This window comes from Astyanax mexicanus, chromosome 8 (genome assembly GCF_023375975.1).
Source record: "Astyanax mexicanus isolate ESR-SI-001 chromosome 8, AstMex3_surface, whole genome shotgun sequence".
In the NCBI taxonomy this organism is placed as follows: Eukaryota; Metazoa; Chordata; class Actinopteri; order Characiformes; family Acestrorhamphidae; genus Astyanax; species Astyanax mexicanus.
In genome coordinates this window covers 35,306,107-35,328,479 of record NC_064415.1, presented here as the reverse complement: position 1 = coordinate 35,328,479, position 22,373 = coordinate 35,306,107, and the positions used below count along the sequence as shown (strand labels likewise).

The following is a 22,373-nucleotide window of genomic DNA, read 5'->3' as shown; positions in this document are numbered from 1 at the left end:
AGGCTTTTTTTTATGTACTCTAACCAGGGGCGGATTTTACCACTGCAAACCACACAATTGCTTGGGAAAAAAAGCAGGGGGGCCCCCTGCTGGTCAAAAGGTTGGCAAGGTTGTTTGACATTAAAGAGACACTGTTCAAGCAAGTTAAGCTAGGCGAGGTAGAATAAGGTAGCTTCGGCACAACCATGAAACGAAGAAAGAAAATGAAGGAAAGGAAGTCCAGCACAGAAAGCTTGACAAAGCACACCAGCATCTGGAACGAGCCGATCTCTGGGGCTGTTTGCCTGGCGTCAGCGCTGTGGAATGAGCCGATCTCCGGGGCTGTTTGCCTGGCGTCAGCGCTGTGGAATGAGCCGATCTCCGGGGCTGTTTGCAGGTCGTCAGCGCTGTGGAACGAGCCGATCTCCAATAAGGTTAATTAAAAAAAAACTTAACTGTGCAAGAAATATGTAGTGCATCAACAGCCATAAATCTGCATGGATGAGATTGCAAAAAAATACTGCTGTAAAAATATATTTTGTATCAGTGTTTCCTAGACGAAATGATTGAACACAGGATCACTGGCAAATATTTGTGCTTTATTATTGACTTATCTCTCTTTATACAGTATGTCCCGGTATACACAAGTGAATATATCAAATGCATTCTCTGAACTTCAAAAACATGCATGTAGTCATAAATATAAGATCACAAAACTCTGTTTTATTATTCCAAGGAGATCTATTTCAGTTCTGCGTTAATGTTCTGCTGTCTGTAAGGATTTGTGTGTGTGTGTGTGTTAATGTGTAGATCTGTTTTAAATATAGCCATTACTTCTTTTGTTCTAACATAACCCACAGCACCTTGATTTGTCATGAAATATGTATTTAGAACAACTATATATTCCTCATCTAGATTATCTATATGTATAGCAAGGCACAAGTAAGCATCAGCCGTTATCAGTGCCTTTTGCACAACTGAGGCAGAAGAATATGGTCATATCTTCTGATTTGTGGAAGTCTGAGACCAAACTTTTTTTTTTCCAACCAACAACAAGGAATTCAATGGATTTAAGCTGTTACAAAAATATGCAGTACAGTACACATGAGGTTTGTCAAGTGAGTGTCTTGTGAGTGCAGTGTATAAGGTAATGTAAGGTCACGACATATTAATAAAGTTGAAGTATAGCCTGGTTAACAGTGTTGTTACATCTGAATTGTTTTAGGAACATTAAGCTGGACTGTTTTCAACCATGATGGGGTTCGTTTGGGCAGGTGTGAATAAAGTCCATTCGGATGTGGACACAAACAATCACCCTAAAACCCTTGAGAGGAGGTTATCTCAGGTCAGTGTAAAATTTAGCAGTTTAATTTTCTGTGCAAATTTAAAAATATAAAATTGAGCATAAAACTTTTTTTTCCATTCAGTACTGTGAAGAAGAAATGTGTTTTCATACAATTTTTCAATTATCTATTTTTCTTATTTCCGCCTTTCGCAAACAAAATTTCAAGAAAAATGAAAAGGTGATTCTTCTCTTGATTTTCAGATTTGTCTTCCAACACAAATCTGACGGTATTTTCCAACTTGAAAAATGCAAAAATGGAAAAATCAGAAAATAAAGAAAATATTCTGTTTTTTTTTTTTTTTTTTATTTTCCCGAAATTGTAAGGGGCAGAGATGAAAAAAATAAAATTGGAAAAGTTTATTTTTTGCACACTGCGCTACATTAAAAAAATGAAATAATGAGTTTTTACATCCAATTTTCTTTTTTCCATTTAACCTATAATGGTCAGACAATTAATAAATGGTGCATTGACCGTCTCAGCCCGGTCAAAAACATACTCTGGATTTTGGTTTGTTTGTGGTGAGAAAGTAACCAACCAATGGGAAAGCGCTCCAAGTTAATCAACAAAGTTAACTGATTCGGATTAGAGCAAATACCCAAAGAGTCACCCATTTTTGTTCAATAATGCCAAGCCCACACTACCCATAGGAGAAATGGGCTAATATTGAAGCCTACTAACCCCTTCTGAGAATCACAAAAAGGTGTCCTGGCGACTATCTATCCAAGCTATCCTGTATCCAGCATGTAATTTTGTTAATCTATACTCGCAGTCCAGTCATAACTACACAATTTCAAAATTAACTATTTGCGACTCATCCTGGAGTGTGATTGGAATGCTAATTACCTCATATATACTAATGAACATATTGGAGAATCATCACCTGCCATGTTTGTTTTGAACTAAAGCCTTTTCTGTTTTAACACAAGAAATTACGTACGATTTCTGAATCTGGCTCAGCAAAGTAATCTGAAAGTGTGTTGTGTGTTATTGTGGTAAAACTTGTATTGTGGGGGGTATGAGTTCTGAGAACAAAAAAATGGAAAGTTCACTGTAGAGTCCTGTAGAGTATCTACACATGTTCAAAATGTAAAGCAAGTCTTTTCAATAATGAAAGGGTTTTAGATGGGATCAGGTCTACAATGAATTTACAAACCATCTAAAGTGTCCTTTCCAATTAAAGTGTTACCCGTAAAATCATTGGAACCATTCAATATGAGGGGTCTTGTACATTTTTAATATTTTGGATTTTTTTTTTTTAAACCCTATAGTTTCAGTTAGAGTAATTAGTTGCTGTCTCTAGTGTGTTTACTTATTAAACAGAACTCAAACAGAATGTATGCCACAAACCACTAGACTTCTGTATTTGTCAATACCAATCAATGTGTGTGTGTGTGTGTGTGTGTGTGTGTGTGAATGAGAGAGAGAATTGGGCATTTTCATGATCTTTAAGGGGTCTAAATGTATCATAGATTTTTTAAAGTGTGTGTGTCCATGTTAGGAATCATTGGGTGTCAGAGGTACTTTCAATTTTTTTGATCGGATAAATGTATGTGTGTGTGTGTGCGTGTGTGTGTGTTAAAACTCATTCAGATCCATGTATGTGTCTGTGTATCTGTATCTGTGTGCGTGTGTTAAGACTCATTGGGTGTTGGAGGTTCTTCCAGGCTTTTGATCAGATCTGCGTACATGCTGGAGTTAATGTAACGAGGGTAGGAGTCTCGCTGCATGAGGGTGTAGATTTGCTGCTGGGCGTCATCAAAAGTTTGTGAGCTCGGCTCCATCATGTTCTTGTTGATCACTTCTCGCACACGCGAGTCCAGACTCACCTGGATGAGCACACAAACACACACAGATGTACAGCAAACATAGAAAAACAAAACATAGAGAAAGTATATTAACAATACATTACATATCTATTTAAAACTGAACATCTGAACATGGACGCGTGGTTAAACAGTTTCAATTACAGCACCATTTTTTGGCCAAATTCTTGTTTTTTTTTTTTGTTTTTTTTTTTATAATTTTATTTCTGATTTTTCTCTATTTTCTCCTAATTTGGTTATCCAATTGTGCCACCCTTTTGTGTGTCCTCCGATACGAGTGAAGTCAGTCACCCCTTTTTTTCGAGCTGCTGCTGATGAATCATTGCCAGAGCAGCTAGCAGGCTCAGAGGAAAGCAAGGCGGCTAGGTTCTGATTCATCAGCTCACAGACGCCTTGTGCCGCCCGGCGCCACCTTTGAGCGTGATGGGGAGAGAGCGCCATCTACCCACCCGGAGGGAGCAGGGTCAATTTTGCTCCCTCTGAACACCAGCAGCTGAGCGGTTCGAACCTGCAACCTCCTGCTCATAGTGGCAGCGCATTAGATTGCTGCACCACTCCGTGTCCCCAAATTGTTTTACCATAATTCCATATAGTTTCTCCAAATTAACCCTGAAAACTTTAATACCATAAAGAACATGGCTGATTTGGGCTATATTACAAATTCATACTGTACAATATTGCTTTATTTTTCCTATGCAGGCTATGACCTGGCATGAAGCTGGACTCCTTGGTGACGGTGGCAGAGAAGAGGACTATGGACAAACTGCTGAACATCATGGACGATGCCAGTCACCCTCTGCACACCGTCATCAGCAACCAGAAGAGCCTGTTCAGTGACAGACTGCTCCTCCCCAAATGCAGGACCAACAGACTCTGAAACTCCTTTGTCCATCATGCCATCAGACTTTACAATTCCTCCCCTGGGGGAAGGAGGAGTAACAGGAGGACAGAGGAGGAGGAGGAGCAGTAGCAACTCAAATGGACTAAGTGCAATAAAATAACACATACGGACTAAGCGCAATAAAATAATACATACGGAATAAGTGCAATAAAAATTCTATTCAAATACATTCACTGCATATTTATATTTATAGTTATACTAATTATATTTGCTGTTTTATACTTTTGTCTACTTGCTTTGCACTTTATATTGTAAGATTGTTTAGTTTTATTTTATTACTCCCTGTCACCTACTCTTTGTTTGTATCTGTGTGTACTGTATTGATGCTGCTACTGGAACCCTAATTTCCCTGAGGGAACCTCCCAAAGGGATCAATAAAGTTCTATCTATCTATCTATCTATCTATCTATCTATCTATCTATCTATCTATCTATCTATCTATCTATCTATCTATCTATCTATCTATCTATCTATCTATCTATCTATCTATCTATCTATCTAATTCAATTTTTGAAGCATGCAAATCACTTACATTAAAAGACAGCCAGGCTAAATATACAGCTTCCACATGGTGGGGTTAGGTTTAACACAGTATTACAACTTTATAAGAAATTTAAGGGACACCACCAATCCCACAAATACAGCTCTGGAAAAAATTAAGAGACCATTTTAGTTTCTGAATCAGTTTCTCTGATTTTGCTATTTATAGGTACAGGGGTTGGACAATGAAACTGAAACACCTGGTTTTAGACCACAATAGTAATTGTCCCGACGGACGGTTCTGGTGGAAACAGTTGAGGTGCACATTGAATTCTGCCGTGATTTGGGCAGTCAGGGTTTTATGTTTTTTGCATACAATCTGGGTTAGCACCCGAACATCCCTTTCAGACAGCTTCCTCTTACAGCGTCCACAGTTAATCCTGTTGGATGTGGTTCGTCCTTCTTGGTGGTATTCTGACATTACCCTGGACACCGTGGCTCTTGATACATCACAAAGACTTGCTGTCTTGGTCACAGATGCGCCAGCAAGACGTGCACCAACAATTTGTCCTCTTTTAAACTCTGGTATGTCGCCCATAATGTTGTGTGCATTGCAATATTTTGAGTAAAACTGTGCTCTTACCCTGCTAATTGATCCTTCACACTCTGTTCTTACTGGTGCAATGTGCAATTAATAAAGGTTGGCCACCAGGCTGCTCCAATTTAGCCATGAAACCTCCCAAACTAAAATGACTGGTGTTTCAGTTTCGTTGTCCAACTCCTGTAAATGTTTGAGTAAAATGAAGGACGACACTATGGACAACATTTCTCCCAAATTTAATTAGAGCATTTATTTGCTAAAAAAATGATAAATGGCTAAAATAACAAAAAAAATATTCAGACCTCAAATAATGCACAGAAAGCTTGTGCTTGGTTTCTTGGCATTTTCTCCTTCACCAGTCTTGCATACTGCTTTTGGAACTTTATGCCACGTCTGTTGCAAAAATTCAAGCAGTTCAGTTTGGTTTGATGGCTTGTGATTATGCATCTTCCTCTTGATTATATTTCAGACCTTTTTAATTTGGTAAAATAAAAAAAAAACTCATAAGTTGTAAGTGTTTTTTTTTTCCCACAGCTGTATATTAAATAGCCAAAGTATCCGCTCATCCATCCAAATCATCAACTTACATTTGAATCACTTCCATGATCACAGGTGTATAAAGCTAACCATCTAAGGTAGTTTTACATATTGCATGCAGTACCATATTAACAAAAATAATTAATGGACTGTTTTACTTTTTTGTCTCTGTTAACCTACTGTGTAAAAGGTTACTGTTGTCTACATAATCATCACTGAAAAATATACAAACACAATTTATTTCTCACTGCAAGAACACACACCTCACGTATGTGAATGCGTTTGTGTGTGTATGGATGCAAAAGTACCTCTCTAGGCGAGAGTATTGAGACGTAATCCTCGTATATTTGCTTAACAGTCTGTTCCACTGCAGTTCGGTTGGTCTCTTTCTTCAGCTCTTCGCAGGCCAGCCAGAACAGCAGGTTCTCCTCGCTGAACTCCGTCTTCAGGAACTGCCGGAAGCTCGCTCGGCCGCGAGGGCTTTTAATCAACTGTTCAAACGTCTGTCCCCACAAACGCACCTCTTCCAGCGTGGGACCACGTCTGTTCAGCCAAAAGAGGAAAGCTTGAATTCATAATTTGGAACATTGCCTTTAGTTTACTTCTTACCATCACCAGCTGCTCAGTATCTAACAACAACAATGCACACAATTTCACTCCCAAAGAAACACTGATTGTTTCTGATTGTTAAATAAAGACCATTAAATAACATTCTTGAGACATTCTGGATATTTATATTACTTGTTTATAGTACTATTACTTCTTGATGTTGTCATTTATTCTAGATGTTTGGATATAAATATATGAATATAAAAAATATACTGCTACACCTAGGGCTGGGAGGTTAATCATTTTTTATTCTTTTATTACTGTTTTAATGCGATTTAAAAAAAGGGATAATGGGGAAGGCCTCCAGAAGCTGCCAGAGGTAATCTCAATAGATAAACATTTTCTTAACTGAAATACCTGGAGGGTTTTTTGTACTGTGGTAAAAAAAAGCTGCATGTAGGGCTGCTTACTATTCGTTTAGAAAAAAATAAAATAAATTATAAGTAAAGTAAAGGAAACAATAGTTGTGCGTAACTTTAAATGGCGCTGCCTGTTTACAAATAAAAACTGAAGTTGTTATGTAAGAACTAAAAATATATATTTTGAAGAATATATTTAAAGAAAATTGCTATATAGTTTTTTACAATTTCGCCCAGCCCAATTAACAACCTGTACAGTAGTTTTTGTCACCCTTTTTATCAATTAAACAGTAATACAAGATAAATACATAACAAAACAATGTTAAAGAGAAAAGAATCAGTATGTTATAACACGAAAAATCGTTTGTGTGTTTAAAAATAAAACTGAATAAAAAAAGGAAAGAAAAAAACAAAACCACTAATTATGGATAGCTGCACCTCCAGTGCAACAACATTTATATTGCTTAAAACAGTCAAAATGTTTTGGTCAATGAAATGTGCCAATTAAGAAATTAAGATACGTGACTCAGGAAAGAAGCCTATATATAAAATCTGTATAATTACAATTATACAAAGAACTATTTTTTGGAAACATTAATCTATCAAAATCAGTTTTTGAATCAATCACTATATTCTTAATAGCTTGAGTCAAGTTTGGTAATTTCTTTTCTGGACAGCATACCTGATCAGAATTAAACAACTGTGATCCTGTTTACACCTGGTCACTTAATTTGTCTATTATCTGAATTTGATCCTTATTAGATTTTTGCCATGTTTATTTACACTTATTCAAATCCATCTCTGGTTAGCCAGACTGAAATCTGATTGAAAACTGTATAATGCATTTGCTCACTGAGTGGCAATCGTTACTGGTGTTTCAGTTGTAATGGGAGGGCTTTTGTTTGTCGAATACGTCTTGGAGAAACACATGCGTTCACTCTTCTATAAAACGTGTCTCAAATGTGTCTCAGATCACCCCCTGAAGTGGTTTAATTTGTTGGATTGTATCTGTTTCTGTGTCGGATTCTGTTCACTTATATCCAGATATAATCCTGATATTAAAGACTCATGAAGTGACCAGAATAAGTGGGTCTTTGTGGTGCTGATGTGAAGCATCATATCCAGGAGGGAATTAGGCGGTACTCACAGTTCTTCAACCTCAGCCTCAGTTTGTTTTTCACAGATCTTTTCCGGAATCCTTTCATCCTTAGAAGGATGTACTGTAAGACTGTACACACACAAACACACACATAATTCAAAAACATGTTTTTTATCTGCACTATATACACACGCTTAGGTCCGCAGCCTGAGTGTAAGCAGTATCCCGCTGTGTATACAGGTCTGTGCGTGTGTGGTTCCGCTGGGATTACACTGTAAACCTCCTGAAGCTTAACGAATGTTCCCAGCACACCTGCACCTAATCCACGACCCCCTCCCCAACACACACCCACACAAAATAATAACACACAGAACATAAAGAGCCTACACTACAGCGTACAGTGACATACAAGGGGTCTAGGAACTGCTTATTAAAATATCTGTTCACAGAAATTATCGTTTTTGTCCGAAACCAAACAAACGGAAACATTTGGCAAAATGCTGAACACGTTTTTTTTCATAGGTAATTTATTTATTTTGCCACTTTACATTAACTAAATGAAATAGCCTACTTCTATATTGCCCTGTTTTTCAAGAAAAATCAATTAGGAAACTATAATTTCAAAATATTAATTAAATAACAGAAAGTGCCTTTTTGTCTTTTTAGTCCAGATATTTTTGGAGAATATTTGGAGAATTCCGACTGCAAATGACTAGGTAAATCAAAGAGATTTTTTTTTCTCTACAGTATCAAAATAACAAGGGGCTAAACAATGACTTGTTGAACATGTTTGATACCTCTGCACTGTAATGTTTAATGTTCTTTGCTCATTCACAGATTCATCTAATGATTCAACATTTTTTTGTTTGTCCTTCTAGCAATCCTATGAATTCCTTTTTTAACCTTTAACATCTTAACTTGGCATCCACTAATTCTGTTGACAGACTCTTTTTATTTACATTACCAAGTAAACTGCTAACTGAAAACATTTATAGTCTTATTTTCGTGTCTTCTTTTGCCTTGTTAGGTATCAGTTATTGTAAAAGCTACTGATTGTCGAGACAAGGTTTGAGAAGTCAATGTATTTATAAAACTTCGAATCTTGCCTCAGCTGGTCTGTCCTAATGAAGATTGTGACCAAGTAAAAGCTCTAACAAAGTAATTAAGATGTTTTGCTAGGAGTTCAAATCTTTTGAGGTTTCAAATAATTATGACGCACCTTTTACATGTTTAATAAGCCTCTCTAATCTTGCTTTAAATGCTGAGAAACATGTTTCACTTTAAACTGTATGTCTTGTGGAGATATTAACAAAATACTACTGTTCAAAAGTGTGGAATCACCTGTTAATATGAAATTAGTTAATTAAACAACACAGTAATTGCAATGTTTAATATTGTTTTATTTAATATATTTGAAATATTTGTTTTTTTGTATGGTCATTTCAAGGGATACATGATAAGTTCATTGATGTAAAAAAAAAACATGCCATTAGATAATTAATAATGAATTAATAATATAATAATTAAACAATATTTAAGACATGATCATTAAATTAGGTGACAATGAGCTTTAAATTGCAGCAATTTTTCACTTTACGGCTTATACGTCAAGTTGGGATATAATTCTCTTTTTAAAAGCATTCTCTGGACAACAATTTTATAGTAAATTATTTTTATTATATTGTACAGTATAATAATTTATTGTGGAATAACCTAATGTCCAAATTCTTATTTTTGTTAACATCATTTTTTTTTATTTTGTGAGTTCAGAAATGCTAAGATCATATGCATATATAACATAATATTATTGACAACATCACACTTCTGAACAGCCTTGAACTGTGGGAATATTCTTGCTTCAAAGGACATTATTTCAGTGGGTTTAATTTATGTGTCCTTGAATGTTCCTGTCTTTATTTACTTTCTGTATAAACTGATTTGAGTGCGGACTCGGTGAGCCACCAGGTTCAAAGCGCTTTTGTAAATTTCGGTACACATTCTGCACTTTGTAGACTGTATTTGTGTTGACTACAGGGCAAGTTGCACATTGTCCAGTGTGTGTGTGTGTGTGTGTGTGTGTGTGTGTGAGTGTGTGTGTGTTATTACCAGGAACAGCTGCAGCAGCAGCACCAGCAGAAGCAGCAGGCGTTGGGGGGCGCGTTCAGCCAGCCCAGTGTGTGTGGTTTCACACTGTCCAGCACGTGTGCGTTGGAAGGCGTGATTCGTGTGTGGCCGGTGTTCCCAAGATCCTGCTCTGGACGTTTCCCCATCTCCACCGACTCTGACCCCATGAGCTGTAGAAAGGGAACTTTTATTAGAATCTCATCAAAAATGTTTTGCTGTTGTATCAAAATATTCACTTTAACCACATGCTGTAGTTGCTAGTCCTGCTGCACTTTTTTATTATCCTGTAAAGATCCCATTTTATTGATTGAACAAAAAACAAAAACAGAAGTTATTGAGACAAAGATTTTACAAAAATAATGACTGGTGAGGTATGACTGGTATCTGATTTTGTTTTCTACTGGAACTATAATGCAAAAGTGGTTTAAACTTATAATGTACAAATAAGTACATGCATGTGTGTTTTTAAATAGTATAGCATGCCCATATATGTCAAAAACTACATACATTTGAATCTATTTGAAATTAAATTTGGTGTTCTTTTATATTATTATTCATTGAAATGAAGTTTTAAAAATAAATTACACTTAAAAGACCTGTTTAGTAGAGTACATGTAAAACATCTTATTACACTGACAAACATTTTAGTATAAAAAACTAAGTTATCCTGATTTTTTTCACGATAATAAAATTATAGTAAAAATTTTATTATACGGATGAGGACTGATAAAAAAAAAAACACCACAATATTGCACCAAATATTTAAACCAACCAAAACTGGCAAAAACAGCACTTTTAGTGTTTAAATTATTTTTTTGTAAAAAAAAGTGAGAAGACAAAATACACAAGCCTGCCTCTTTCTTTCTCTTAATAAATATCTGCAGCATCAGTCTTCGTAAGTAGCCAATTGTACATCTCTTTAAATATAAAAAATAGAAGCTGTAAATAAATAAATAAAAAAACAAATGTGATTTAGATTATAGAATATTAAAGATAAAATATAGCAAACTATCTTTGGTATTTTTTGACACATAAAAGTTAACTCACCTGTCTGAAGTGCTTTGCTGTGTTGGATGTTGTAAAATTATAAGCAGACTTTAATACATTTAATTTTGTAAGGATTCTTCTTCAAAACTAACTTCTAGATGTTTTTTTCTGAGATATTGTTATTGCTAGCCTAACATAACCCAGCTCTGCCTCTGCTTTCAGCTTTAGCGCATTTAGCACCAGTATAATCATCATTTATAATTCTTTAGTAAAATATCATCCTTGAGGGCTCCAACTAGCTACACTGTAATGCTGCATCAGCCGCTGTTTAAAAAGAGGCGGTGGTTGATTTCACATATGCCAGAGGAGGTATGTGCTAGTCTTCACCCTCCTAGTGTTGGGGCATTGCTGGCGTTGCTTGCTGGGGAAATTCCATTACGTAGCAGAAACACTAGGTACAACAACTTGGTAATTTGTTGTTAAGTCTGCAGAGATGTTATAATTTATTGGTCTAGGTTTAGCAACATTATGTCTCCAAGGATGAGGTTAGCTGACTACCTGAATATACTAAAGGACCAGGTTATTCCATCAATGGATTTTTTTATTCCCTGATGGCATGAGAATATTCCAAGATGACAATGCCTGGATTCAGATTGTTAAAGAGTGCAGGGTTCAGGGAGCACAAGACTCATTTTCACACATGGATTGGGCACCACAGAGTCCAGACCTTAACCCCATTAAGAATCTTTGGGATGTGCTGGAGAAGGCTTTGGGCAGTGGTCCAGATATCCCATCATTAATACTTGAGATATTGTGGGAAAATGTATGCAACTCTGCACAGAATTAAATGGTGTGACTTTGCAGAAGCTTGTGGAAATTATGCCACGGCAAATGTCTGCCCTTAATAACTAGGCAGTAAGGCAATAAATAGATTTAATACAGTTTTACCAGATGAAATTTACTGTGGGTAGCAAGAGTTTGTCTTGGGATGCTGTGTTCCAAATATCTCAATTTTAGTTTCATCAGTCCACAGCATCTTATTCTAAAAGCTGGCTTGTCCAAATGTGCTTTAGCATAATTCAAGAGATTTATGGCTTCTTCTACATTACCAGGGTTCTTGCTCCATATTGAGTCAAATGTAATGCTTTTTAAGACCCCCCCAAAAAACGGAACAATGTAAATTTATCAATTTTCTTTTTCAATTTTGTTCCATTGTGATGCAGAACATGTTAGCATGTTAGCTAGCTCTCCGCTAACCCTAGTGTTCTCCCCGGTAACGTAGCTATCTCGCCGCAAACGTTAGTATGTTAGCTTGCTAACCCTTTAACCTTAGCTAACTCATCGCTAATGTTGGCAAACTCTACCCTAACCCTCTCCCTAGTAATGTTAGCTAGCTCTATGCTAACCTTAGTTCTCTCCCCAGTAACGTTAGCTTGGAGCTGGTCTGTGGGTTGACTATAACCTCTCTCATCATCATTCTTCTCTGTTTATCTAAGATTTTTCTTTTTCTGCGACTTCAGATCTTAACTAGAACTGTGCCTGTGGTCTTCCATTCCCTCACAGTGGAAACTGACAGCTGAATTGCTGAGATAGCTTTTTGTATTCTTCTCCTAAACCATGATGTTGAACAATCTTTGTTTTTAGGTCATTTGAGAGTTTTGTTTTGAGGCTCCCCTGTTGCCACTCTTCAGAGAAGATGCAAAGAGGAGAAAACTTTCAATTGGCCACCTTAACCCATAATTCTCATAATTTGATTCACCTGTGTATGTGGGTCAAGGGTCAATGAGCTTACCAAACTAATGCTGTGTTCCAGTAATTAGTGCTAAAGGTAAACAAATCAATAAAAATCACACGGTTGCCCCCATTTATGCATCTGCCTAATTTTGTTTAAAGAATTGTTGCAAATTTTCTGTAAATCTTATAAAATTTTATTTCACTTCTCAAATATGACTGTGTTCGTCTGCTATATGATATATTTAACTGAAATTGCTGATCCGAACAATCAATGATTATATAGGAAAAAATAATGACAATTTTTATTATTAGGGGTGCCTAACCTTTTTCAAACCATTGTACCTACTATTTGGCTACAAGAAATAGTAAAAAAAAATAGCGACAGTTAGGCAAGGTTAGCTACCTATAGCTACATGCTACTTTCCATTTAAACTGGGAAGTCAGAATTTTCTAGTTCCGAGTAGGAAATTGTAACAAGAGTCTCACCAATCTCGAGAGTCCAAGATGGCTGCACCCTTATTAACAGCAATGAAAGCAGTAGTATTCTATCTATTAGTACCTCGTTAAATCCCTCATACACTTGTTACTGCACAACTTCTCTATCTGTGATACACAAAATGTTATCTATGCTCAAATATTACTGCATAAATTATTTACAAATATTTAGAATTGTGACTGTCCTCAGGTGATGCTACTCCTAAAACAGTGTTTTACTGTCTTTGTGTTTACTTGCATTATTTAAATATAGTTTTCCTACTAATTTAATTGGGGTTAATTGATTCATTCTAACAATTTTTAGTATCACTAGGTACAAACAACAGCCAAATATGTGTTTATAAACATTGTTAAAAAATTTTCAGAACATCCGGAAAAATTGACAGATTTAATGATTTAAGAACCATAAATTGTAATGTCAAGAGAACACTCTTTTTAGGTTTTACGACTTTATGCAATAAACATAGCATACCACATTCTTTGAATGTTTAAAAAAAAACAACGTTTTGATAACCTTGCACCAACATTACTACATTCTCGGAACATCCAGAAAACTTGACAGATTAAACTTTTTAGGAACCATAAATTGTTCTTCTGATATTTTCATAACTTTAATTAACATTACATAAATCATTCTTTAAACTTGACAAATTAAATGTTCTCAAAAGTTGTAATATTTATAAAACATTCTACTAACCAAAAATTGTTTGCACATAGATTGATGTTTAATCAGCTTGGTGATGGTGGTCATACTGCTGGTCATTCTTGATCAGGTTGATCAAGTTTATAGAGCAGCTAAACTATCAAAATTAAAAACATACTCTATCCTGGTAAAGAGTGGGGCTGGGCAATATAACTACACATATTAGAATATGCTCAAGAGAAATAATGATTAAAAATGTAATGTAATGACCTGTTAGTACATATATTTAAAAAACAAAGCATGCTGTATATTTAAATTGTAAATTTCTTATAATTATATAACATATTTTTAAAGTCTCACTTAATAAATTGGAATCAACTGCATACATAGCAGGTGTGATATTACAGTATGGTCATTTTTTATATTTTGTATAAAATAGTTTTGAATATATTGATATTTACAATGTAATACTGAGCCCTATTTGAAGCAGACTTTTTAAAGAAGCATAGTATTTACCTCTTTTACACAGTTTAATGAATATGAATGTGTATGCAGTCACACTCTGGAGTGTGTTCAGTGTTTAGTACAGTAATTCAGGGTAGGAGCAATGAAAGCTGTAACATTCTTAATTAATTTAATCAGCTGTCCCCTGGGACAAGTCCAGGTGGAGGACTGCATGCCACAATACACATGAGGCAGCAATGACTAAAATCCATTGAGGTCAATTACAACACAGCACCTGAGCACACCACAACAACATTACATTCACTTGTGGATCTTGAATTCATATCTACTCTACTAAAAAAAACAAAAAAAATGGCCAGCTTATATAGATCAATCAGGTAAAGCTAGTTTACTAGCATAGGTCTTGTTCAGCACAGGGTATGTTTCGTTTGAATTTGATAGTTTACCTGGTCTAAAAGCATGATAAACAAAAGTTGGTTGATTTTCAGCAAACTGTTTGACCAGAATGACCAGCCTGTTCAACAATCATTAAGATGTTCAACCAACATCACCAAGCTGGTTAACCAGCATGTCTAGCATCACCAAACTGTTTGTCCAGCATAACCAAACAGTTCAACCAACATCATTAAGCTGTTTAAACAACATCACCAAGTTGGCTGATCAGCAAAACCAAGCTGATTGACTAGCATTAACCAGCACTGCCAAGCTGTTTAACTAACATCACCAAGCTGTTTGACCAGCATAACCAAACTGGTTGACTAGCATTTACCAGCATTACCAAGCTGGTCGACCTGCACTGACCAGTATCACCAAGCTACTGTTCAAGCTGTTTGACCAACATCACCAAGCTGTTCAAGGAACATCACCAAGCTGTTCGACCAACATCACCAAGCTGTGCGACCAACATCACCAAGCTGTGCGACCAACATCACCAAGCTGATCAATCAACATCACCAAGCTATTTGACCAACATCACCAAGCTGTTTGACCAACATCTCCAAGCTAATCAACCAACATCACCAAGCTGTTCGACCAACATCACCAAGCTGTTCGACCAACATCACCAAGCTGTGCGACCAACATCACCAAGCTGTGCGACCAACATCACCAAGCTGTGCGACTAGCATCACCAAGCTGATCAATCAACATCACCAAGCTATTTGACCAACATCACCAAGCTGTTAGACCAACATCTCCAAGCTAATCAACCAACATCACCAAGCTGTTTGACCAACATCACCACGCTGTTTGACCAACACCACCAAGCTGTTTGACCAACATCATCATGATGATTGACTAGCACTGACCAGCATCACCAAGCTGGTTGACCAGAACAACCAAGAATGTCCAGAATCAAATGCAACAATATAGCCTAAACTATGGTGGTCAAGAGCTGGTTAGCAGAGCAGTTGGCTAACCAGTACAGGGTATGTTTTCTTCTGAATGGCCAACTAATAAACCACCATAACCATCATAGATCAGCTTAGATCATCTAAAACAAGCTACCAGCTGATACTGTTCTTGGTCTGAAGATATGTTATTTGGTCATATCGCTTTACAGACCAGTACATCAGCACTGTTGTCCACAGCCAGCACGGCTGAGCTGTTTGTGCCTGAATCAGCCTGTATATGGAGAAAAGGAAGCAAGCCATTTCCAGTCAAGCAAAATGCATAAACACACAGACACACAGATAGAGCTCCACAGGCCGTAAAGCATAGCAGCACATCTCCCACACTAAACGCCCCTGACTGGAGATGGATTTGGAGCTCTGTTGGTTGGTGTAACACCAGCACTGCTCTCCTCCACCCACATCCCACTCATTTACTCTCCTCTCCAGATCCTTTCCTCTTTATTCGAGCTCGAAAAGGCTGAAGGAGCCTTTTCTCTTCTCCGTCCATTCCGCAGCGGTGTGTGTGGTGTGTGTCGGTGTGTGTGTGTGTGTGTGTGTGTGTGTGTGAGCAGGACGGCGCTCCTCCACACTGCAGATTCAGAACCGATACAGCGCGTTAAATAAATCCGATCATCTGATCATATTTCGACTTACCGTTTTAGCATTGGTGCCCGGTGTGGATCGCTCCTGGCGCGCGGCTCACACGCCCATCATCATCATTCTCCTCATCCTCAGCCTCATCATCATCATCATCTATCCTGCGCTCTCCTCCAGTCCGCGGCTCCCCGCGCATGCGCACTGCACGGAAGTGAGAAAAAAAAACATTTATGAGAACCAGTTGAACACTGATGAGCTCAAAGTAAAGCACTCTAATGAATAGGAAACACTTCTTCTCCATTCACCATAATGACTTAGTTCTTTATATGTTTAATGTTAACACAGTACATTCATAATTGTGAATATTTTTTTTTTTACTCAGAACACACAACTACACAGTAAAAATATATTTTATTTTTTCCATAAAAACTATATAGACAGTGTACAACCCAACCAACACACAGTTGCATGTACAGTGGTCTATTCACAAAACAACAGAATAATAAAAAAAATCTGTGCTGCATCTGTTTGGTTCTGGCCGACACCAACCCGGCCTCTGGATGATAGATGCTGCAGTGTACCTGAGCTCACCTGTTGCCCTATTATGCTAAAGTTCTGATTGCTAATTGTAAACCAGTGTGACAGGAGTTTGATCATGTGACGAGTCAGTTCGCATAGTAGAGTAATAAAGTAGAGTAGAGTTTTAAATAACAGTTTGTTTCTTATGAAAATCAGAATTTTTTAAATGAAAATTGTGTGTAGTGTTTTAAAAAAAAGTGTGTTTTAGAAAGGCAATTTGAGTGTGAAGCAGGAATTGTGCTTGTACTTTAGCAGAATTGGTTCAGGGGGTCTGTGCCTAAGTTACATGTTGTGGTCATTGTGTCTCAAGTATCAGTATTTGTGTGTAAACAATAAAGAATATTCAATATATATATGGGAAGAAGCTTAAGCTGTCCATCCTGTCATAGTAAAATATCCTGCTAAACGTTTCAGAAAATCCAACAACAATGTCACCATAAACAATTCAAAATGTTCGCAACTCTAGGTCAACCACGTTTTCATTAAATGCCAGTGTCCACCCTGTTGTGTAGTCTGCCACGACAGGGAGAACATTTACATACTAGTAAATAAAAAGTGTTTAAAAAATATTTTTGGCACAGTATTCTCTAAATAATAAAATCACAAAAGGTTTTAATTAAAAAATGACAATGGTTTCTTTGTTTGCACTTTCAAATGAACAAAAAATAAATATAAAGGTTTGGAGACACTGTCCCTTGGTGGATGAAATACTCAAACCATAGCTTTTTAAATTAAAGTAGAGATACCCTAGGCAAAATGTTACTTCAGTAAAAATATGTAAAAGTGAGGAAGAAGAGTACAAAAGGATTTGCCTTCAAATGTACCAAAAACAGCCATGAATTATAATTTACTATTATTTAAAGACTCTTTTAATAGAATTCCATTAACTAGTCAGACACTGGTGTCGATTCAAATTATTTCAGCACAAGACACAATAGGCAAACAATTTCCATATGGTAGAAATGGATATAAAGAGCTTTTTTTGTGAAAAGCAAACCTTTGCTTTAAGTTATATTGGTAACGTTACCAACTATGCTTGAATTGATAAAAAAACTTTAACCACAGGTTCACATATTCCCTATACTTACCACATTTTATCTATATATATGTATCTACATATAGTCTATCATTTATACTTTTATACATTTATACATTTATACACATACTTTTTTTTCCGGCAGTGCAAAAATGTATTACTGTTACACCAACTAAGTCAAAAGTGTGCTTTTGTTTACGTGTTATTATGCACATATACATAAAATTTTGCATTTTTTGTAGTGTAGTAAAAATAAACTCACACAAAATGGAAATACTTTAGTAAAATAAAGATACTTTACAAATTACATTTACTTACTGTCCAACACATGATCAGTAGTGAAAATGGAGGAGCTACTGAACGCGATGTCATGTGAACAAGAAAGCCAAAAAACTACCTGGTCCTCCTGTTTTTTAATTGCAGTCCGGATGCAAGAATTTTAATCACTGAGTAGAAGTGGAAAATATTTTTTTAGAGATTTCTCCCTGAGAAAGTAATCCTATTCAGATAGGGCTAGTGTTGTCCCTGCCTCTAGAATTAGCTGTTTTTTAAATATATAGTACAACTTTGCAATACCACTTCTTAAATGTTTTCTGGAGTATTTCCAGCAATTCTACAAGCAGTTCTCTCTGAATGTTTTTATTGGGTTTTTCTAACTTGACTAACACAATTACTGTTAAAGAAACTAGTGCTTTTTAATTTTTTAAACTTATGAATCAGCTTCTTTCCTGCTTTTCTGCTTTTTGGACAACAATTGTTTAATTTTAATTTTAGAGTTCTAGTACTCAAACTGAATCTCAGCAATGAGTTTGTTTTACCTGCAAAACTCTATTGCATATTAGAAGAAAAATTCAAATGAGGAGAACAGTCTAAAAACACAAGCTAGATTCCTGAATTCTCTTTGGAAATAAAAATACCCACAAATGAGTAACAGTAGCAGAGAGGAACCATGCCATCTACTAATGCTGTCTTGACATCAGATATATAGATATATTATTGGCTCTGTCCTTCTGAGGGTGTAGTGTAACATTAGACCCTGGATCTTACTTATTTATACTGCCTTTGAATCTGCTAACCTGTTTAACATCTGCTCGATCACTAAAGCATCAATATGAATCTTATATGCTGTGCACATTCCAAAAATTCCTAACAATATATTAATATCCAGAAGGCCTTCCTAATATTAATAGGCCCGTCATTGCTATCAGATTAGCCTCGATTCTTCTTTGGTTGTGTGCAAAGAGACAAAGAAGGTTATATGTAAATAATGTTTTTTTTTTGTTTTTTTTTTGACCAGTTCTGTATTTTCTGTACTGATCAAACAGTTGTGAGCTGTGTTCTGGACTCATTAGTATGTTTTAAAGGTTTAAAAGTGTTAAAGGTTCTGACACGTCTCATTTACGAAAAAACGATTCTTCAAATAGTTATCTATAGAAAGACTCTTAGGGAACCCAAATGTTCTTGCAGAACCCCTTTTGGTAAAATCATGTATAACAGTTTATGTTGGATTGTTAATTAGTTAATTCAATTTTAATTTTGAGATTTCTGGAACTTTGTTAGTTGCTTTAAAAAAAATCAAATTGTAGATTTCTAGATCGCTGTCCTATAACACACATAGTAATCCTTTTTAAAAAGTTGTATCCAAAGGTTAAATCACTCCTGTCCAGATGAAGACTTCCTGTTGAATTCTAAGTGAAAAAAGGGAAATTAAAATATGGCACTTTATTTATCTTTAGATAGAGTTTGTGTTTATTTGCTGAATGTAACATAAGGCATGCCAAAGAAAATGTAGCATATTCTGAGTACATAATACATTTATAGTTATTTTCTAATAACTTTAAAATTTCAAACTATAATGTATTAAAGTGTGCAGTAGTGTTCTCCACAAAGGATTTACGCTCAGTGGTGCTAGAGGTTTTTGCATACAGTTGTACACTGACACACCAAATGTAATGGGACAGGAACTTGTATTTTACTTTTTTCCATTTTGCTTACGACAAACAAAATAATGTTTTAATGACATGATCTTTTTTTTCAGTTATGAATGTAATTTTGCGATCACCTACAAATGTAATTGATTATTTTAAATTGTTACTTACTTATTTAGTCGATTACTTGAATACATGAAAATTCAGTTTACATTCTGTCAAAAACAGGCAAGTGACCAAAACACTACAGCAAAAACAAGCCTAAATTGTACCAGATTGTTTTCTGTCTCTGCGAAACAAGAGCATAAAAACAACATTAACTTTTCATCAAATATCAACTTTTACTGGTGCTCATGTAATAAAACTTATGTAATACAAATATCTCATAATAAAATATTTTATATTTCAGTCACCAATTAAAATGTCAGTTGAATTTTCAGATTCTTTTTTACAGATTAACTGTAGTATTATTTCAACTGGTCTACTTAAACACCTTAAACACTAGAGGGCACTAGCACTGTTTTATACAGATGAAATTGAACGTTACTCTCTCTCTCTCTCTCTTTCTCTCTTTCTTCCTTAGGAAAAGAAGTGAGTAAAGCACAGACATTTCTCTATTTCACTAAAAGGATGTAATTTTGGAGATAAGATCTGAATGTTTTTGTTTCACTCTCTGTAAATCCTCCAGAATGGCTGCTATCATCCAAACACTGCCATTTTCAAAATGTGGCCAATTGAAACCTCTACCCACTGGTGGCAAATGACACTACTTACACTGTGTCTAAGCCGGAGGGCACACATTTGTGTGTTAGGCATTGTTTTGATGTTTAATTTACTTGGTAGATTTGCAGTAATATAATATAATACAGAATATAGTCATTTGTAGGAGAAAACCTTGCATATTCAAACCCAAATCAAAAACTTTCCAGAATGTGTCCTTAAATCCACATGTAAGGTTCAAATTAACATTTAAAATTATATGGAATGCCATTATATGGAATAAAATGTTTTATTTTATTTTTTTTTTTATCTTATATCAACATAATACACTATACGAATAGTTTTAGGCCAGCTGAGAAATAAATGTGCAAAGCTACTTAATATAGGCAGCATGTGTTTAATTATACTGAAATTAAATGTACAGGTGTACAGTCCTGGGAAAACCTCCTTATAGCCTAAACTACTATAGCGTAATAGAGGCAATGAGATTTACAAGCTTTCTGTAGTCTTTCTTTAGTGTCTTTTTAATTAGAGGCAGGCATGATTTTGTGATTTGGATTATAGTCTTAAGTCTTACAATGATTTTACTGTATGAATGAATGTTTCTCCCAATTTCTCCCTAATTTACATGGGATCACCCTTTTGAGTGATGTGGGCAGAGAGCGCAATCTATCCACCCAGAAGCAAGCTACATAAACAGGATTCGAATCAGCGAACACACAGTGACATGCCAAAAAAAAATAAAAAATAATAATATATATATATATATACTTCTCTACAGGGACTAGACAAGCTGTGGCTTTGTGCTTTTGCACATCTGTGTCAGCAATGGGTTCAACTTAGAGTAGGTAAACTGTCAGTCTGCCTGCTTTGGACTCTGAACTACAAAATAAAGACTCCAATTCCCAGCATGCACTCACACCAAACTTCCCTGATCCTGTGACGGGACAGCATTCCCACTCTCCCATTACTGATTGTGTGCACCTGTCCTGTCTTGTATATATACTTCTCTGTCCTCTGCCAAGTATTGAATCTAATTAGCTAGCTCTTTTACAACACGTTTCCTTAGTTTATTGTTTATTGCTACTTATTTTTGTTTCCGAATACCGATTTTTACTTTGCCCACATTATTCTTTGTTTCTGTTGCAAGCCTATTTTTTGTATTGTTTTTTCCTTTTATCTGCTGGATTTTCAGTGTACGAACCTGTTTTTCCTGATTACGTTCTGGTATGTTATTTACATTTGCTGCCTTACTGTTATTGACCCTGCCTGTCCCTAACTACTTCTGTGAGCCTAATCCCTTTTTAAATAAATAGTGTGTTTGGTATCTGCAACTGTCTGTACATGGTATGGCCTGCGCGACATAAACGCATTCATCCAAGGGAGTATCCACAAACATTTGTACATGCAGTGTAGTTAATTATTCTAACAGTAATCTACATTTTGTTCATTTCCCAAATTTACTGTATTGTACTTCAAGTTCAATCAAGTACAGTTTTTACATTTTAACAGACTAGCAGTGGCCAAGGTTGTTGCCTCTTATTTTAAATTATAGATCTGTAAAGCAACTCCAGGTTGCTTTACATAAATAAATAAATAAAGAAAAAAGGAAAAAAAGAAATAAAGAAAAATGCTCATCCAGCAAACAGGCTGGTCTCTCGACCTTCGGGTTTAGTTTCCTCAAGGACAGTGGAGAGATGAATGGAGGAACAGCAGGAGACTAATGCCAGCTCTGCAGCTTCTGAAGCTGAGATTTTCCCATCTTTGGACTTTTGCCATCTCCACAACTGCTGTGAAAAATCAGGATAAGCTTTGCTAAGTGTTAGCATGAAGATCTGAAGGTGGTGGAGACAGGGTCAATGAATCCTACTTGAATCCCTTGAATCCCATTTTAAAACTTTTTGTGTGTTTTATATTTTCTAATATAGTAAAGTAAAGTT

The 22,373-nt window shown here is 35.9% G+C and overlaps 1 protein-coding gene across 1 annotated transcript; it reads right to left on the bottom strand.

Moving 5' to 3' along the window:
- Positions 1-557: 557 nt before the first annotated feature.
- On the bottom strand, positions 558-16,365 carry LOC103022271 (regulator of G-protein signaling 20). The gene is made up of 5 exons (XM_007231079.4): positions 16,228-16,365; positions 9,841-10,028; positions 7,783-7,863; positions 5,976-6,210; positions 558-3,151 (listed from the first exon to the last, which is right to left on the bottom strand). Exons 2-5 carry the CDS (start codon positions 10,023-10,025, stop codon positions 2,957-2,959), a joined length of 696 nt encoding a protein of 231 aa, XP_007231141.1. The 5' UTR covers positions 10,026-10,028; positions 16,228-16,365; the 3' UTR covers positions 558-2,956.
- Between the last annotated feature and the right edge of the window lie 6,008 nt (positions 16,366-22,373).

Bases quoted from the DNA above. Each gene is read 5' to 3' on its own strand.
- LOC103022271 (XM_007231079.4), bottom strand. From the start codon at position 10,025: ATGGGGTCAGAGTCGGTGGAGATGGGGAAACGTCCAGAGCAGGATCTT. The intron at 7,864-9,840 runs GTAATAACACAC...GTGTGTGTACAG, and splicing joins TGCTGCTGCAGCTGTTCCTG to TCTTACAGTACATCCTTCTA. The intron at 3,152-5,975 runs GTACTTTTGCAT...GTGCTCATCCAG, and splicing joins CAATACTCTCGCCTAGAGAG to GTGAGTCTGGACTCGCGTGT.